The sequence below is a fragment of the Miniopterus natalensis genome, chromosome 4, assembly GCF_054644295.1.
Source record: "Miniopterus natalensis isolate mMinNat1 chromosome 4, mMinNat1.hap1, whole genome shotgun sequence".
NCBI classification, from domain to species: Eukaryota; Metazoa; Chordata; class Mammalia; order Chiroptera; family Miniopteridae; genus Miniopterus; species Miniopterus natalensis.
The window spans coordinates 8,793,806-8,811,288 of record NC_142084.1 but is presented as its reverse complement, the minus strand read 5'-3'; the positions used below and the strand labels follow the sequence as shown (position 1 = coordinate 8,811,288).

At 44.6% G+C, this 17,483-nt stretch overlaps 1 protein-coding gene across 1 annotated transcript in view; it reads left to right on the top strand.

Moving 5' to 3' along the window:
- Nucleotides 1-819: 819 nt before the first annotated feature.
- RUFY1 (RUN and FYVE domain containing 1) overlaps nucleotides 820-17,483 on the top strand; it is a 48,156-nt gene continuing 31,492 nt past the window's right edge. The window contains exons 1-5 of the mRNA XM_087816264.1: nucleotides 820-1,099; nucleotides 10,818-10,991; nucleotides 12,265-12,382; nucleotides 14,697-14,798; nucleotides 16,103-16,226. Coding sequence (XP_087672390.1) covers nucleotides 820-1,099; nucleotides 10,818-10,991; nucleotides 12,265-12,382; nucleotides 14,697-14,798; nucleotides 16,103-16,226 — 798 coding nt within the window. The remainder of the gene's footprint in view (nucleotides 1,100-10,817; nucleotides 10,992-12,264; nucleotides 12,383-14,696; nucleotides 14,799-16,102; nucleotides 16,227-17,483) is intronic.

Sequence of the window (17,483 nt, the reverse complement as noted above, 5' to 3'; positions counted from 1 at the left end):
TAAGCGGAAAACAAATCAATGTTTCTCTCGCTCTTAAAAAATAAATAAAAAATGTTAAATTTAAAATTTCAGCGCTGGGAGTCACACCAAAGTTCTGGTTTGATGAGGCCCACGTGCAGCACTTTGGGAACAAAATGTGAAATGCTAGTGAAATCTGGGTTCCTGCTTTGTCAAATGTTGTTCTTCTCCAAGGGCGAAAATAGACTGTCACCCTGAGCGCTCGCCCACGCCTTACAGGTGGGGAACGGTCACCGCACTCGCTAAGGTCTGCCCTGTGCTCCTCACTGCAAAACCGGATTTAATAACGAGGTCGGTTCTGTTATTGTCCCACTTAACTAATCAACAGCGGAATCGGAACCTTTTGATTTTCAATCACCGCCGTGCGTTCTTTCCTGCCAAGCTGCTCTATTTAATTTTTTAAAAAATCCTGTCCCATTTTCCTTTCCCGCCCTTTTTAGGACTTGTCCTGAAGATTGCTGCAGAAAAAGGGTGAAGTAGGAAAAGTAAAATACGAACTGAAAAATTAAAAAGAGGAACTACTGGCACAAAGAAAACGGAGGTCACGGGGGCTGCGCTCCAGGCCAGCGCGCGCCTCGGTCGGGGGAGGAGGCCCAGGGTCGCCTCCCGCAACAGGCCCCCTGCGCCGCCCGGGCTGGGACCGGGCCTCCCGCAACCTGCCTGAAGCGGAAGCCAGGGAAGGAGAGCGGCGAGCGGGGACGGAGACGGAGACAGGCCCGCGGGACCGTGGGACGGCGACGGCGCGAGAGCCAACGCCCGCCCGCGGGAGTCGCACCCGCCGGGGCCACGTGACCGGCCAAGATGGCCGCCAGCAGCGCAGCCTGCGGCTCGGCGGAGCGGGGGCCGGGGCCGGACCCGGAGCCGGGAGAGGAGTTCGAGGTCGTGGACCGGAGCCAGCTGCCTGGCCCAGGGGACCTGCAGAGCGCGGCGAGGCGGCGGGCGGCGGCGGAGGGCTGGTCCGCGCCCATCCTGACCCTGGCGCGCAAGGCCACTGGCAACCTGTCCGCGAGCTTCGGGAGCGCGCTGCGCGCGGCCGAGGGGCTGGGCGGCTCCGACGGCGCGGAAGGCGGGGCGCGCGCAGGTAGGTCGGGCGGGGGCGCTCCCGGGGCCCCGGCGGCCCGTCGCGGGCTGCGGGAGCCCGGCGGGCAGGGCCGTGTGAGAGGAGGTGTCAAAAGCCGACGCGTTCCCCCGGCGGACTGGCCCTGTTTTCCCTGCGCCGCGTGGTCGCGCCCAGCCGAGCGCGTGGGCTGGGGGCGGAGGGGTGCTGTCGAGCGCCACTGGCGTCCCCTGGATAACATCCTGGTTCTCCTTGGGGAACTTAAGGAAATTGTACAAGTTTGAGCTTAGGTTATCTCTATGAATTTTAAAAGTCCTTAAGACGTGAATTCAGGCCAGTTCTCCGCCGTAAATCTCAAAATGCCAGCGGGGCGCGCACCTGCAGGTGCGACGGCGCCTCTACAGCCCCTGGGGCCTCCCCGCCCGCGGGAGGCGGGAGGCGTGGGCGGGCCGGGGCCGGGGCGGAGCGGCTCCTCCAGCGCGCGGCGTGTGTGACGGACCCAGCGCCACACGGCCCAGCCTGAAAAATGGGGATTTTTTTTTTTTTTTTAATTCACCCGATGAGCTCTTACAGCCCTTGTTGTCTGGGAAGAGTTGGAGCACATTGTGAAAAGAATGTAAATATTAATCGTGTGACTTGCTAGCCCCTGCGGCTAGCGGCTGCCTGTTGCATAGCGCGGTGAGAGCATTTTCTAATTCATAGAAAGTGCTGTGGGAGCGCTGACTAAAGACTGGAGTGCTCCCTAAGAAGTGTTAGTGCGCCCCGGAGGTTTCTTGATTCTGGCCCATCCACCGGTAAATGTGATGTAGAAGTCAGCACCGACGCCAGAATAGTGAATTGTGAACGTTTCGGTGGTTAAGAAAGCTTGAGTCAAGGTTGAAGTCTGACTTTAGGTTCTGGCAATGAAAAGTAGTCCTAGAAGGTCATGAGAAAGGCTGTTCAACCCAGATTTCTGGTTCCCACAAGCTTGCCGCCTTTGTACACGTCACTGGGGGTGTTTGATACCCCCACCCAGTGGCAGGCAGTCCTGAGAGTCAAGGCCTGGGGTCTGCTGGAGGCCTCTTAGATAGTTCATGGCACGTAGTAAGCAAAAAAAATGTGTCAGTGCCTAGTACACAAATGCATACAGGATGGGGGAAAAGTAGGTTTACAGTTGTTTATATGGAAAATAATACAATAATTAATAAAAATACAAGAATAAACTGTTTCCTGTACTCACATCTGTAAGCCTACTTTTGCCCCACACTGTATTTGAAAAATACTTGTTTTCCATTTATGGTAGTGCTATGAGTAATAGCCAACACTTATATAGTGCTTCCTAAGTGGCAGATATTAGTCTTAGATCTCTAATACATTAATTCATTTATCCTCACATGGGTTACTACATAATAGGACTGGCTTCATGGTATATAATCAATGCTGGCTTTGGTTAGTGTGGTCACCCAGGACCAGGCACTGGGAAGTACCCAACGCTTGAAATTCTTAGTAATTATATCTCTGAATTTGTGTTTTGTAAGTGAAGTCCAGTGGAACAAAGGAGTGTGTGGGGAAGTGGGGGCCTTGGAGCTGGGCTCATGTGTGGTTCCTCCTTCCACTGCCTTGGGACAGGTTCTCAGCCTGCCTGGCCCACTAAGGACTACCCTGGGGCTTCTCTCCATCCCTCCCTGACCCTACTGCATGACCACTGCTGGCCCAGAGGGGTTGGGGGTTCACACCTTCTGAATCTCAGGGCAGGGCAATCAGGCTGGCAGCACCACAGTGCAGTAGGCAGGCAGCTAGGCAGAGGCCTCACACCCACCCCAACCAGATACAGCTATTCCTGCCAGAAGTTGTAATGCCTTAGGACCTATGAAGGGGAGATTGTCTTCCTCGCCTCTGCCCATGTAGCCAGCCCCATGTAATAGGTGTCATTATTATCTCCTTTTTATAGAGAGAAACTGAATTAAAGAGAAGTGACTTGATCCAGTTACTTAGTCATGGAAGCAGCAGTACTGGAACTAAGACATCTGCCTCTTGAGACCATGCTCTTAGTCACAACACCTTGATACCTCGAAACCTCTAATTTTATAAGTAAAATGCAGTAATGTATACATATGGATTTCTTAATTACACAACTTATGAAAAAAAATATATTTTAAATATATCTTTATTGATCTCAGAGAGAGGAAAGGAGAGGGAGAGAGAGAGAGAGAAACATCAATGATGAGAGAGTCATTGATTGGCTAGCCCGCAACCCAGGCATGTGCCCTCACTGGGAATCGAACCCTGATCGCCTGGATCCTAGGTCGATGCTCAACCGCTGAGCCACGCGCAGCTGGGCTATAGAAAATATTAAGTAAATAACTGCCACTCAGGTCTGGTAAAAATTGTGAACATGGGTTACCAAGGGCTGAAATGTAGAGAACACCTGAGATGAGCTATGTAGCTAGCCCCGAAGGTGACCTGGATTTGAAGCTCTCCAGTGGACAAGAATGGGGTTAGGGAAAGGAAGTGGACCCATTGACCCTGGGCATCACACTCGGCAGAGGCCTTAAAAAAGCAGGTCCAGAGAAGACAGTATGCCACCCCCCGCTTCAGCCAGGGCACTCTCATTCCTCTCTTTCCCATGATCTGCTTCCACAAGCAGTAAGGACAGAGCTTTTCCAAAGGAAGTAGTGAAGGAACAGAGATCCAACGTGAGCAGTACTCTTGCCAGATAAAATTTTTTTGTAATAGAGGTTAAAGGGAAATGATGTAGAATGTTGTGGAATGCTCTGAATATTTGTAATACAGTGCCATCCCACGTGGGGTCTAGAAGCACAGCATGCCATAGTGATCATAACATTTACATAGTTGTCTTGGTGTTTTTTAAATGTTTTTCTTTGTTGTTGAAAGAACTAACAGATGTCCTCTTTTTCCCCACCCTGTACTCCCCCTCCAGGCCTTCACCACGTTGTTGTCTGTGTCCATGGGTTATACATATATGCATATAAGTTCTTAAGTTAATCTCTACCCATCCACCCACCTCTCCTTCCCTCTGAGATTCGTCATTCTGTTCCATGCTTCTGTGTCTCTGGACCTATTTTGTTTGTCAGTTTACCTTGTTCATTAGATTCCACATATGAGTAAGATCATGTGATACTTGTCTTTCTCTGACTGGCTTATTTCTCTTAGCATAATACCCTCCAGGTCCCACTGTGCTGTCTCAAAGGGTAAGGGATCCTTCTTTTTTACAGCTGCATGGTATTCCATGACCTAAGTGTCCGAGAAGATGCTTGATATGATTTCACATTTCTTGTACGTGTAGAGACTTGTTTTGTGTCCTAACATGTGGCCTATCTTTGAGAATATCCCATATGCACTTGAGAAGAACGTATATTCTGCAGCTTTGGGGTGAAATGTTCTGTAAATGTCAATTAAATCCATCTCATCTAGTGTGCCATTTAGAGTCACCGTTTCTGTGTTGACTTTTTGTCTGGAAGATCTATCCAGTGAAGTCAGTGGGATGTTAAAGTCCACGACTATGACTGTATTGCTGTTGATCTCTCCCTTAAGGTCCTTAAGGTTATTATTAATAGGTCCTTATTTATTGCCATTTTAATTCTTTATGCCTATGTTTCTCTATTTCTTCTTATTATTACAGCAGTCTCTTTAACATTTCTTGTAATGCTTCTATTTCTGCTTCTAAGTACAGCAGTTCCTTTAACATTTCCTGCAATGCTGGTTTGGTGGTGATAAACTCCTTTAGCCTTTTTTTGTCTGGGAAGCTCTTTATTTCACCATCTATTTTGAATGGTAGCCTTGCCGGATGGAGTATTCTTGGTTTCACATCCTTGCTTTGCATTACCTTGAATGCTTCATGCCATTCCCTTCTGGCCTGTAGAGTTTCTGATGAGAAATCAACTGACAGCCTTATGGGAGCTCCTTTGTAGGTAATAGATTGCTTTTCCCTTGCTGCCTTTAAGATTCTCTCTCTGTCTTGAATTTTTGGCATTTTAATTATGCTATGTTTGGGCATGGGCCTCTTTGGATTCTTCTTGCTTAGTGCCTCCTGAACTTGTGTGACTTTTTCCTTGACCAGGTTAGGGAAGTTTTCTGCCATCATTTCTTCAAACAGGTTCTCTAACCCTTGCTTACTTTCTACCTCTTCTGGCATTCCTATGATGCGAATATTGTTGTTTCATGTTGTCCCACAGATCCCTTAAACTGTCCTGTGTTTTTGTTTTGTTTTGGTTTTTGACTTTTAATATATCTTTATTGATTTCAGAGAGAGGAAGGGAGAGGGAGAGAGAGAGATAGAAACATCAGTGATGAGAGAGTCATTGATTGGCTGCCTCCCGCACGCCCCCCACCAGGGATGGAACCCGCAACCCGGGCATGTGCCTTGACTGGGAATCGAACTGTGATCTCCTGGATCATAGGTTGAGGCTCAACTGCTGAGCCATGCTGGCCGGCTGTCCTCTGGTTTTTTAATTGTTTTTTCTTTTTCGGTCTCTGATTTTTTTCTACCCTGTCTTCTAATTTGCTGATCCGTTCCTCAGCTTTCTCTATTCTGTTGTTTATTCTTTCCAATGTATTTTTTATTTCTGCTGTGTGATTCTTAATTTCCTTATAGCTTCTATATCTTTTCTCATGCTGTTGAGCATCCTCATGATCAGTATTCTGAACTCTATATCTGATAGATTGCTTATCTCCATTTCATTTAGCTCTTCTTCTAGAGAATTCTCTTGTTCTTTCAATTGGGGCTTGTTTTTTTTTTCCCCATTTTGGCTGCCTGTTTGAGTTTGTTTCTATGTATTAGGTAGATCTGCTAAGACTCCTGGTCTTTTGGATGGTCTCTGGTGCAGGCTAATGTCAGACACTGTGACTGGCCTTGAGAACACTGTTTGAAACTTTCTGCAGTCCACAGCTTGTGGCTCCCTCTGCTGAGGCTGGGTGCATCTGGAAAGGACCGAGAAGGGCACCAAAGTCTGCTTTTCCAAACCCTGGGTCAAGAAGCAGATCAGGCAAAGACTCAAAGCACCCAGAGATCTGCCTTTGCCTGCAGGCTTATTGTTATTCTCAGTCTCTTAATGAGCCTCAGGCTGCAGAGCACAGCAAGGTGTAAACTCCACAAGGTGGGGCAAGAGGTTTCCAAAAGGGTGGGGCAGTTGCTTCCCCCCAGGCAAAAACTGCCTGGATAGTAAATGTCTGCCCGAGAAAGATATCCTCTATTGTATGGGGGACTGATGGGTGCCCTCCAAGCTCTATCTCCAGGGCCCGCAACCCTGGATTCTCCACACACTACTCTAGTCCACTCTGCCTTCCCTCTGCCAGAGCCCATGGTGAGTGGCTGCACAGAAAACTTTGTGTGTTGGCCCTTTAGGAGGGTGTCTGCATTTCCAGCTGTGGGAATTGTGTGTTTTTAAAATAATAAATGTGCATGGTTAAACAACAACAACAAAACATACAAAGAAGACTCAGTGTAGAGGAAGTCCTCCATCCCAGAAACAAACCACAGGACATACACACAAGGTTCCACACCTTGCATTTTGGAGTGATGCCTCCTGCTAAAGGCTGTTTGTGGAATTAACATGCCCAGGACAATGTCCTACGCCTGGGCACTCAGTGAAGAGGGCATTCTTTGATTTTAAAATATATTTACCACTGGGTAGGTGGTAAGTGTGCCTTTCTTTGTTCTCTTCCATGGAAAATTTTATTTATTTTGTGGAGCTACTTTTTCCAAATGGAAGCATGATAACTTTTTCCACTTCATGTTGCTAAAATCCTTAAGTTAGCCATTGGCATAAGTGAAAATTAGGAAAGTGTAAAAATGGTTTTCTTCCTTGTCAGTATCAGATGACACCGTATGTATGATAAAATCTTTCAAGAAACCAACGGGCTACTCAACTGAAACTTAAATCTATCTCTAAGAATCTAGTCACTTCTCTATAATTCAGAAGCCAACCAAAAAAACCCCGTACAGCCCACTCCCCCTCCCAATTACTTATTCCCTCTACCAAATGTTACAACAAACTGGCAGCCCTTTGAGCTGTGTGTGGCTGGTAGTTGCATTTTTTTTCTATTGTGAAGGTATAAAAGCATTTTTAAAAAATGGTTTTTAGGCAATTAGCAGGTTTTACATAAAAATTCAGGTCCCCAGTTTCTGAAAACTCTATTGATATCATTCCTCCAGCAAGAGGGTGGCGGGCTTCTTGTTCTCTGAAGCTGAGCCTCTCTGCCACCCCATTTAGGTTACAGGCCCCACCCCTCTAAAAGGGTCATCTCTGGTCAGACCATTTATTTGGCAATTCCACAAGTGTAGAATTTTGTGACATTCTGTGTGTCATGTTGAACTATTATTAATGAAGCTTAGAGATGTGAATAGCTTGGCCATAGTAACAAAGTTGATAAAATTGAGAGACCAGCTTAGAGATCCTCCCAGCTTGAATATTCCCTAATTCTAAATTGAGCTTGAAGGGGAATAGGTGACTTACCAACCAGGGGGGTGGATGAGATGGCTCCAAGGCACTGCCCCATTCCCAGGAACTGTGGTAAGAGACACTGCCACCCCCAGCTCTGAGTACCTAAAACACTAGTCTTCACCTTTTTTGTTCACATGACCCCCTAAAGGAACTTTAACTTTTTGTTTGTTTGTTTAGAGAGAGAGAGGAAGGGGACACACATACAGAGAGAAACATTGATTTGTTGTTCCACTTACTTATGCATTCATCAGTTTTTCTTGTACATGCCCTGACCTGGGATCAAACCTGAAACCTTGGCGTATCAGGTTGGGGCTTGTGTAGAGGCAACCAGTCAATGTGTCTCTCTCACGTCGATGTTTCTCCCTCTCTCTTTCTCTCTAACCCCTTCCACTCTCTCTGAAAAGCAATGGAAAAAATATCCTCAGGTGAGGATTTAAAAGAATTTTTTAAGTTTAAAATACATTTTCTGGCTCATGGTAAATACTGACTTTTTGAAGTAAAACTTACATCACTTTTAAGTGTATCAAGTGGTATGTAAATACCTTAATGGTTTGATAAGCACTACCATTCATTTTAAAAATAAGTTTTTTAATATTTGAAAATTTTACACTTTTCCTTTCTTTTAGTCCTTGAACTTGAATTTCCATTCCACTTCCATTATGTTTTTATAATTTTTTATTGGTCATCCTATCATATGCCAAAAATATGTAAATAAAAATTTAATAAACTTTCCTTGTGACTAAACCTCTAAGTGTATAAAAAATTTTTCTTCTGGGATGAATTACCATTAAAATGATTAGTCATGTTAAGTTGATAAAAGGAATTTAAATATACTTTTATAAATAATTATACATAAATTTGTCATGGAATTGCTTCTCTTAAGATGAGCTAAATTGTATTTTTTTTCATTAGCATGTATCTATATGAATATATATGATTTACTGATAAGATGTGATAGGACTCAGCATCAGTTTTCTTCGTTTTTTGTTTTTTTATAGATGTGATCCCTTAGAAACCTAGTACATAGAAATAAGAAATACAAATGGACAGTTTTGCTAGAGCAATGTTGCTCAAGTCTTTGAACTCCTTCTAAGTTATATGCCCCAAATCATATTGATCTACTGTCAGTAAATTTTTGTTTGTTTGTTTGGTGTGTTTTTTTGTTCAAAGTAAATGAAAATTGTCTGACTTGCAAGAAAGGATGCAACTTGGTCGTATTAAAGAAATATCTCAACCTCTGGGAAGTTTCCCAACAAAGGCTTTACCAAGACTTATCAAATGATAATTATGCTTGTAATTCTTTTATGTATTTAGTTACCTTGTTTCACCCAGACCATCAGAATGGTTGGGGACATCTAAATATTGATTATTTCATTACACCTTTGCCAATAGAAGATTTTTTTATTTTTATTTTTTACCAAAAAACCTAGTTTATGTGTACTTCAAAGCCATTTTTATAAACAACTTGGAGCTACAATTTGGTTCATTTAATTTATGGAACATGCCCGTCAAGTTAATGGCGCATCGTAGAGTATTGAGACTGGCTGAAAATAATTACACATAATTTGGGGGGTCAATTTTTTAACTTTCTAAATTCAGGACACCCAGCAGAGGACTAGAAGTGACCCCCCTCTCCCACTAGACCAGGTTTCCTTAACTAAGTGCAAGAAAGCAGTGAGGGATTGGAAGCTCTTCATGTTGTTCCTGACTTGATTAATCATCAAAGGAGGCTTCACCACCATGTGGTGTGTGGGACTGTGTGGAACTTTCTGCACCCAGGCCGAGGCATCAAGAGGACAGGGAGTGGATTGACAGGCTTCTGTGGGATGGGAGAAGAAAAAGTGCCTGAGAAACAGGAAGGTCTGTTAATTTCCTTAAAACATCTGGGCCTCCTAGCCCTCTGCAAGACTTCCTAGATATGTATTGCAATTGGAGGGCCACTAGTTTATAGAGCTGGGCCCACTGTCTTCTGTAAAGTTAAATCTTTACAAATTGCTTCTATGGTTTTAGGGTTACTCCTTCCTCTTGATGAGGTTTTATAATTTTTATTTCCTTTGCCCATCATCCATTTCATTAAAGTTTTCAAATTTGTAAATGTAATAAATAGGATGTTCTCAAAATTTAAAAATAATTAAACCACCCTTGACCCAAACGCTTAACTTTTTTTCTCTCTGCACAACCAAGATGAAATGTTTAGGCGGATTTTCCTTTCCCAGAGCTAGTCTTAGGTTTTGCTGAGAGAACGGAGACTGGTCCCACGCAGGCAGTCTCAAGTTTCAAATTCAGTCATAACATCGTTATTTTCAATTTTAACTATGTGTCCATATTAATTAATACTCATAAAAGAAAATCAGGAAACAAAGGATTAACATCCGGAGTATACCGATCAATCCAAGTTAAGATTTAACAAGCCATTCACAGGCTAGGAGACCGTGAACCTGACGATGATCTCAGTGGTGATCAGCCAGCTGCAACGGGAACAGCGCGATCCCGGCAAAGGTTGGAAAGGCGGAGGGAGGGCCGGTGCAGGAGCCGCGCGGTGCGGGGAGAGGGCGGCGGTGCGGAGAGGGCGCACCCCCCCCCGGGCCCTTCCTTCCTGGGGGTGTTTTCAGGCCAGGACTGTTGCTGCGATAAGTTTTCTGGGTTTGAGGGGACACTTGGCGAGCATCCGTCCTAGATATCTAATACTGATTGAACACAAAGTTTTTAAACCTCAAAATAAATCGACACGGTTAATGGCGTTGAAATGGAAAGACAGCTGAGTTTTATTCTAACGGTTTTACTTACAAAAGTGTAAAACTCATAACCGTCCCCTAATTGTGGACAAAAGGTAGGCGACAATTTGAGGGTGCGTCCCTGAAGGAACTCGGGACGGCAGCACTGAACCAAAGGGCAGGTTCCACAGTCCCCCGGAGCGAATCGGGCACCACCACCCATGACGTCAGCGCGGCCTGCGGGCGTGGCCTCGCTGGGTTCGTCCAATAGAAATGTCGGGGGCGGAGCACGTTCTCCAGCGGGGGCGGGGCTTCCTGCAGTTGCGTCCTGCGGCGGGCGGAAAATAGAACGCTGGGTGCGGGCGAGGCCTCCGGAGTCTGACCCAGGCCCGGCGGTCAGCGTGCGCCTGTGACCGCGGGGGATCGGCCGGGTGACTGCAGACCCCTGGTGTCCGCACGTTTGCGCTCCACGCCCACCGCCTGCCTCCCACCTGGCTGCCTCGCCTTTGTTGCCCCACGTCCAGCCGCCTTGCCCCAGAGCACATTGAGCCCACTGACAGAGCTGTCCCTGCTTCTGCCCCACAGCTTCCAAGTGCCAAATGATGGAGGAGCGTGCCAACCTGATGCACATGATGAAACTCAGCATTAAGGTCTTGCTCCAGTCCGCCCTGAGCCTGGGCCGGAGCCTGGATGCGGACCACGCCCCCTTGCAGCAGTTCTTCGTGGTGATGGAGCACTGCCTCAAACACGGGCTGAAAGGTGAGCCTGGGGCGTGCGGGGCTCTCATCGGTGCCGAGCCTTGTTCTGGGTTCTAGGACAACAGCAATGCACAAAATACACAAGGTCCTGCCCGCAAGGTGTGGCATTCTTGAGGCGCTGTCTAATAGAGATAGTCATGCAAGCCACGTGCAATTTTTAATTTTCTAGTGGCCACATTTTAAAAAAAGAAATGAAAAGAAACAAGTGAAATTAGTCTTAATGATATACTTTATTGAGCTGAATATATCTAAAATATTATTTTGATAATCAGTATTAAAAATTCTTATTAATGAGATATTTTGCATTCTTTTTTATACTAAGGCTTAAAAATACGCTGTTTTGTATTTACAGCATGTCTCTATTGCACTAGCTACATTTCAACTGCTCAATAGCACATGTGGCTAATGACAACCTTGGACAGCACAGTTCTAGTTGAGGTAGACAATAAATACAGAAACAAGCCAACATAATTATCAAATGCTGCAAATTCAAGGAAGCAAAATGGGTCAAATGAGAGAGAATCAAAGGAAAAACCTTTCAACTCGGGTAAAAGGGGAAAGTTTTTCTGGGGAGGTGAAATGTCAGCTGAGACATACCAGCAGAAGGGTCAATCATGCAGAGATTTGGGGAAAGCAAAAATCAAAAACAAAACACAGGTTCAAAGGTCCTGAGTGGGACCATCCTTAGTTTGAGGAAGACATCAGGTAACTGAGGGGTGCTGAGAGGAGGGAGGACGGAAGGGCTGGAACATGTAGGCCTCTATAGGTCAGGTGAAGAATTGGATTTTATTCTAAGAGTATTTAGAAAATTAAGGGTAAAACATGACCTAACTTCCATTTTTAAAAAATGTGGAATACCGATTGTAGGGGTGAGGAGATGATGATATTAAGAGCAAGGAGACTTAGAAGATTATCGAAGCAGTTCAGACAAGGGATGGTGGTGATGTCCATTTGAAATCAAGTATTGATTTTGTCATCAGGTAGGTAGGAAGGAGAAAGGGGAAGGATTTCACAAGTGATCATATGAGGTACTTGATTTATTTCATGGGCAGTAAATACTTAGAGAAAGAGCATAGTAGGTATATCAGAGAATCCTTGTTTCCAGAAGAAGGGAGAGCTCATTTGTTACTTGGCCTCTCCCAGTCTCCAAGACTAAATCTGAAGAACTAAGTGGAAGGATTAAATCTGAAATACTTATTTGGCTTTTGGAAACAGACTCCTGAAGACATTTTGCAACCTATTCTTATGACTAACACTTTTGTTTTCCCTTTTAGTTAAGAAGAGTTTTATTGGCCAAAATAAATCTTTCTTTGGTCCTTTGGAGCTGGTGGAGAAACTTTGTCCAGAAGCATCAGATATAGCCACTAGTGTCAGAAATCTGCCCGAATTAAAGTAAGAAGTCATTACCCTGATTTGATGTTTAATAAAACTCCCTCATATTTACCCATTTTTCAATTCCTTGCTGATAAAACCTTTTCTAATTTAAAACATTGTGCATGAGCCACCCTCTGCTTAGACTTTAGTCCCAGCTCTGCTGCTCATTATCCATATGACCTTGAACAAGATTTACCCCTTTCTGAGCCTCAGTTTACTTCTCTTTAAAATGGGGACAGTGATTCCTGCTTGTCACACAAAGTCACGTAGGGTGAAAAGGAATTGTTGTGTGAGGAGCAGTTACAGGAGGAAAAGGAGTCATTGCTACACTTCTGGAAACACTGCTTCAGACATATCTGGGCAATTTTCTGAATAATACAGTCCGGGCCAGATTTTAGATTCCAGAACAAGGGGCATTTGTGAAGAGGCTGGGACTAACAAATCATTTGCCATGTCTGGGTTTACCCTTGGGATCCCTATCATTGGCTCAAAATAAAAAACTGACAGAACACAAACAGGGTGTCATCATGGAATCTCATTTAGACGAGGCCCTAGACACCCTTGGGCTGATACAAAGGAGTCCCCTGGGACTGTCCAGCCTCTGTTTGACTCCCTTCCTGTGGAGCCAGCCTGCTCCAGTTTCAGACAATAATAATGGCCAGCATTTACTAAGGGTGTGCCATGTACCAGGCATTATGCTAAGGACATTTCATTGCCTCATTTAATTCTCCACAAAAGCCTCTAGGAAAGCTGTTGGTATCCCCAGTGACAGGCATGGAAAGTGAAACTCAGAGCTGGCGAGTAACTTGCCCCAGGTCCCTTGACAAGAAGTGAGTGGTAGCCAGGAAGAGAACACAGGTCTGTTGGACTGAAACCCTCTAAACCCCACCAAGCCCTGTTGCTGCAGAGCCCTGTGAAATAAGCAAGTTGCAGGACAGCATGTGTAACATGTTAATTTTTTTAAGGGGAGAAAAAAATAAGAATTTATATTTGTTTTCATGTGCATAAAAATGTTCTGGAAATAAACCTAAACTAAAAACAGTATATTAATGTATGGGGAAGGAGAGCAGGAGAAAAAGTTAAGTATTAAACTGTTCATACTGTTCTTTTCCACTTCATATTAGATCTTAGACCACATTCCCTATCAAATACTCGCCCACATCATTTTTGAAATGGGCGCATAGCCTTCACTGTCTGCTCATTTGTTTAACGCCCCTTTGGGCTTCGTAGTTGTCTTCCAGTGCCCATTCTGGACGACATCCCTCCTATACATCCTAATCATTTCCTTAGGATGTGTCACTAGATGGAGGATTTTTATAACCAGCCATCACCAAGCTGCCTGCTGGGAGAGTTGTGCTGGTTTACACCCCCACTGAGCAGCCTGTGTCAGTGTCCATTTTCCACATTGTGCCGACATTAAATACCTTTTTCCCTACTTTATTTCCTTTCCTTTTTACTCTAGTTCTTTTTTTTCTCATCATTTATTTGTGGGGTGGTGGTGGTGGAGTTAGCCTCTTGTATTGATGAAGTTAGATCAACCCTGTGGGCCTGGCTCCTGAGGTCACTGGGGTGCACAGCCAGGCTGCGGCCCTAAGAGCGCCCCTGGGTGCAGATTCTGATTACAGCAGTGCCTTTGTACTCTTGGGTGTGTCACAAGTGCACTTACTCTGCTTAGAACAGAATCTTGTTCTCCTTAAACAGTATGAGGTCTATAGTTGGGAGGCTTTTTTCCTCTTCTGATGTTTAAAGCAGGCCTTGTCAAGTTTGCACCTTTGAGGTTGGCTGCACAACAACATGAATGCACTTAACACTACCAACCGATATACTTAAAAAGGTAAAGTTTATGTTATATGTTTTCTACCACAATTTTTTTTAAATTGCATCTTTGAGTTAATGCCTCAGAAACCATGTGAGACTTCAACACTTTAACAAGTACTAACAATGTTGTGTATTAATCTTGGAAAGAATATTTATCTATTATACAAAGTTAATCTAATATTTCCTGGCTCCTGTGAAATTTTATTAATATAAGCAAAGTTTTATCTGTGTTTGTTCCAGAAATCAGATTTTTGTGAGTTAAGATTTTTTCCTCTTGTTGAAATGAAAAACCACACACATGCCCATGATACAAAATTCAAACAGTACCCAGAGGTGTATAGTGAGGTGACTGCCTTCCCTGACAGTGTGCTCCCCCAGCCCTCCAAAGCAGCTATCTTATAATGTTCTCTGCATTCGCAAGTGTGAATGTGTGTACGTCTTGGCCTAACTTGTCTTTCTGTTTTGTTTTTTGTTGTTATTTTTGTGCCATAACAGTTCTCTGTTTGAATTCTAGGACAGCTGTGGGAAGAGGCAGAGCTTGGCTTTATCTGGCACTCATGCAAAAGAAACTGGCAGATTATCTGAAAGTGCTGATAGACAATAAACATCTCTTAAGGTATTTAATCACCTATCTTTGCTTGTTTTTTACTTTGAATTAAGTAAGGGTCTATAAGATATAGAGCTTTTATTCAAATTGTATTAATCATAAATATTCTCTCGCTTAGTTTTAAAATAGTTCTATTTCATTTTTTGAGCACTGATATCTGAAAGTTGGTATGAATGACTGAAAATTTATATTTTCATTTTTAAAAGTCATTTTGAAGATAATTCTTCCAAAATACCTAAGATTAGGTAGTTGACAACGTACTCCATTAAATTTCAACAAAATTGTATTTATTAGATTGTATATTCACAGGAAAAAATGACTTTAGAACTAGATGCTTTTTTTACCTGTTTTAGGATTCCATATCCAGTTTGTAAAATTTTATATCTCTTAGCATCAGTAAAGACTGTCTGTCTCTGAAATTTATGACTGGTTCATATTTGATACTCATAACTGTAAGCAAAAATAATCATTCTGAAAGGAATTTTCTCTAGAATGTAAGAATTCGTAAGGGAAGAGTCTCAAGTTAATTCTCTTATCTAATTGAGATAAAACTTTTTACAATATGACCTGCCACCCCAGATTTTTCATTATTTTCAAGTCATGGCTTATCATTGAATAAATCTGTACATGATAAATACTGATTTCAAATATGTCATGTCCTCTGTATTTTGAGCACGGTTATACTGAGTAACTTTGAGATACAGATTTTGTCTAAAAAACTGATTCTTAAGACAGTAAGTTCTCACATGTGCAGGTGTGCGCGCACACACACACATGCACACACACACACATGCACACACAAACACGGTGGTAAATTGGCAGATGAGTGGTGACCAGAGGCCGTCAGAGAGGGATGAAGGCCCACTGCGTACAGCGCGGTGAGGGCCGTAAGGGAATGAGAGCGGCCGCTCTTGCTCCATGGGACACGCGAAGAGGGAGGCTTTTACTCCCGGGTGTTGGAGTTGTTCCGAGCAATGTGGAAGGAGGAGCCTGGGGACAGGAGGGGAGAGTGATGGCCAGGAACGCAGGAGCCAAGAGGAGATGGCAAGGGCTGGGTTCCAGGCTCCAAATGGCAGAGTTCACCGTAGGCCAGGGGCAGGAAGAGCCCTCTCTCGGCCACAGGAAAGGAGGGGAGGCCAGAAAAGAAACAGCAGCACTTGCAGCAAGAGAGGGAAATGAAAGGCAGAAGGAAGTTCACACAAAGGAGCCTCTGGCAGCCAGGCCATGAGCTGAGAGGTGGAAAGGCGGGCTGGGGTGGGGATAAGGGACGGCGACATTCCTGAATGGCTCCCCTGGCCACCAATCTCTTGCAGTGAGTTTTATGAGCCAGAGGCCTTAATGATGGAGGAAGAGGGGATGGTGATCGTCGGCCTGCTGGTGGGACTCAATGTTCTTGATGCCAATCTCTGCCTAAAAGGAGAAGACTTGGATTCTCAGGTAAAGGGGGATTTGGATCCCGATGGAATGACTTCTCTAGGCCAGGGATTTCATGTAGGATCTGTGGACAGTGCTCAGTCTCAGGCAGGGACAAAGGGCTGTGCTGGGGTAGAAAGGGAGGCAGCGGGGGAAGGAGAAAGAGCGAGCTTGGGCAGAGGCACACAGAAGGCACCCGGGCTTGTCAGCAGGCAGCAGCTGTCCGTGGCTGGAACACAGGATGCTCCGCGGGAGGTGAAGGTGGAGGCTGGGCTCAGATGTTGGGCCACGGTGCCATGCCAAAGGCTTTACCATTGTCCCTTGAGCTTTGAGACGTTCTCGGAGATTTTTAAGCTGTACAATGAAGTGATCAGGTCGGAGTTTGAGAATGATCTGTCTAGCAACATCCAGGCCATGAGACAGAAGTGGCCAAGGACAGACGCAGCAAAAACTGAGCTGCCAAGTCTCCAAGCCCCAGGAGGCTGGATGGGGAGTGGGGAGATAGTCAGGAGAGATTTGGGAAGTCAAGTTAGTAAAACAGGGCATAAAAAGTAGTAAGGTACAGAGGGGTGGGGCAACCCTCTTTGGATGGGAGCAGGTGACCAGGGCTGAGGCCTAAACTCCTGGTGTCTGAGCGGGACAGACACCCTGACCCCTCCCTACCTTGACCCCTCAGGCAAGGAGGGCACCTGTGTCTGTGGCTGGGCCACTGCCTGGCTTTCTGCCCACCACATGTTTGGACCTGAAGACTCTAAAGCTTCCCTAAGCCCTCCATGCCCAGGTCAGTTTTGGGTTTTTTTTTGGTAACCTCTTCTCCCTCTTTTTTTTCCCCCAATCGTTTTGTTGTTCTTGTATATTGAAATTTTTTTTAGATACAGAGGTGTATTTTTGAAAAGAAACTACTCAGAGACAACTAATTCAAGTGTTACATTTTGATATATATCCTTCCAGCACATGAATAAGCAGAGGGCGTGTGTGTGTGTGTATTTTAGAGAGAGATGTTTGGAGTTTTTTGTGTTTTTTTAAACCAAAATATGATTATTTAAAGTAGACTATTGTAATTTTTTTAAAGAACATGTCCCACAGAGCCCTTAGTGTCACTGAGGATGTAAGCCATTTAAGTGGCTGCATGGTAGTCCATTTTATGAATGTCCATGTTTATTTATGTACCAGTGCTTATTAACTTAGGTTGTTTCCCTTTTTTAACGAAGTATGCACGTTGTGGTGTCACGATGAGTGTCCTTGGTCTTTTTCAATCTGATAGACAAAACATCTGTTTTT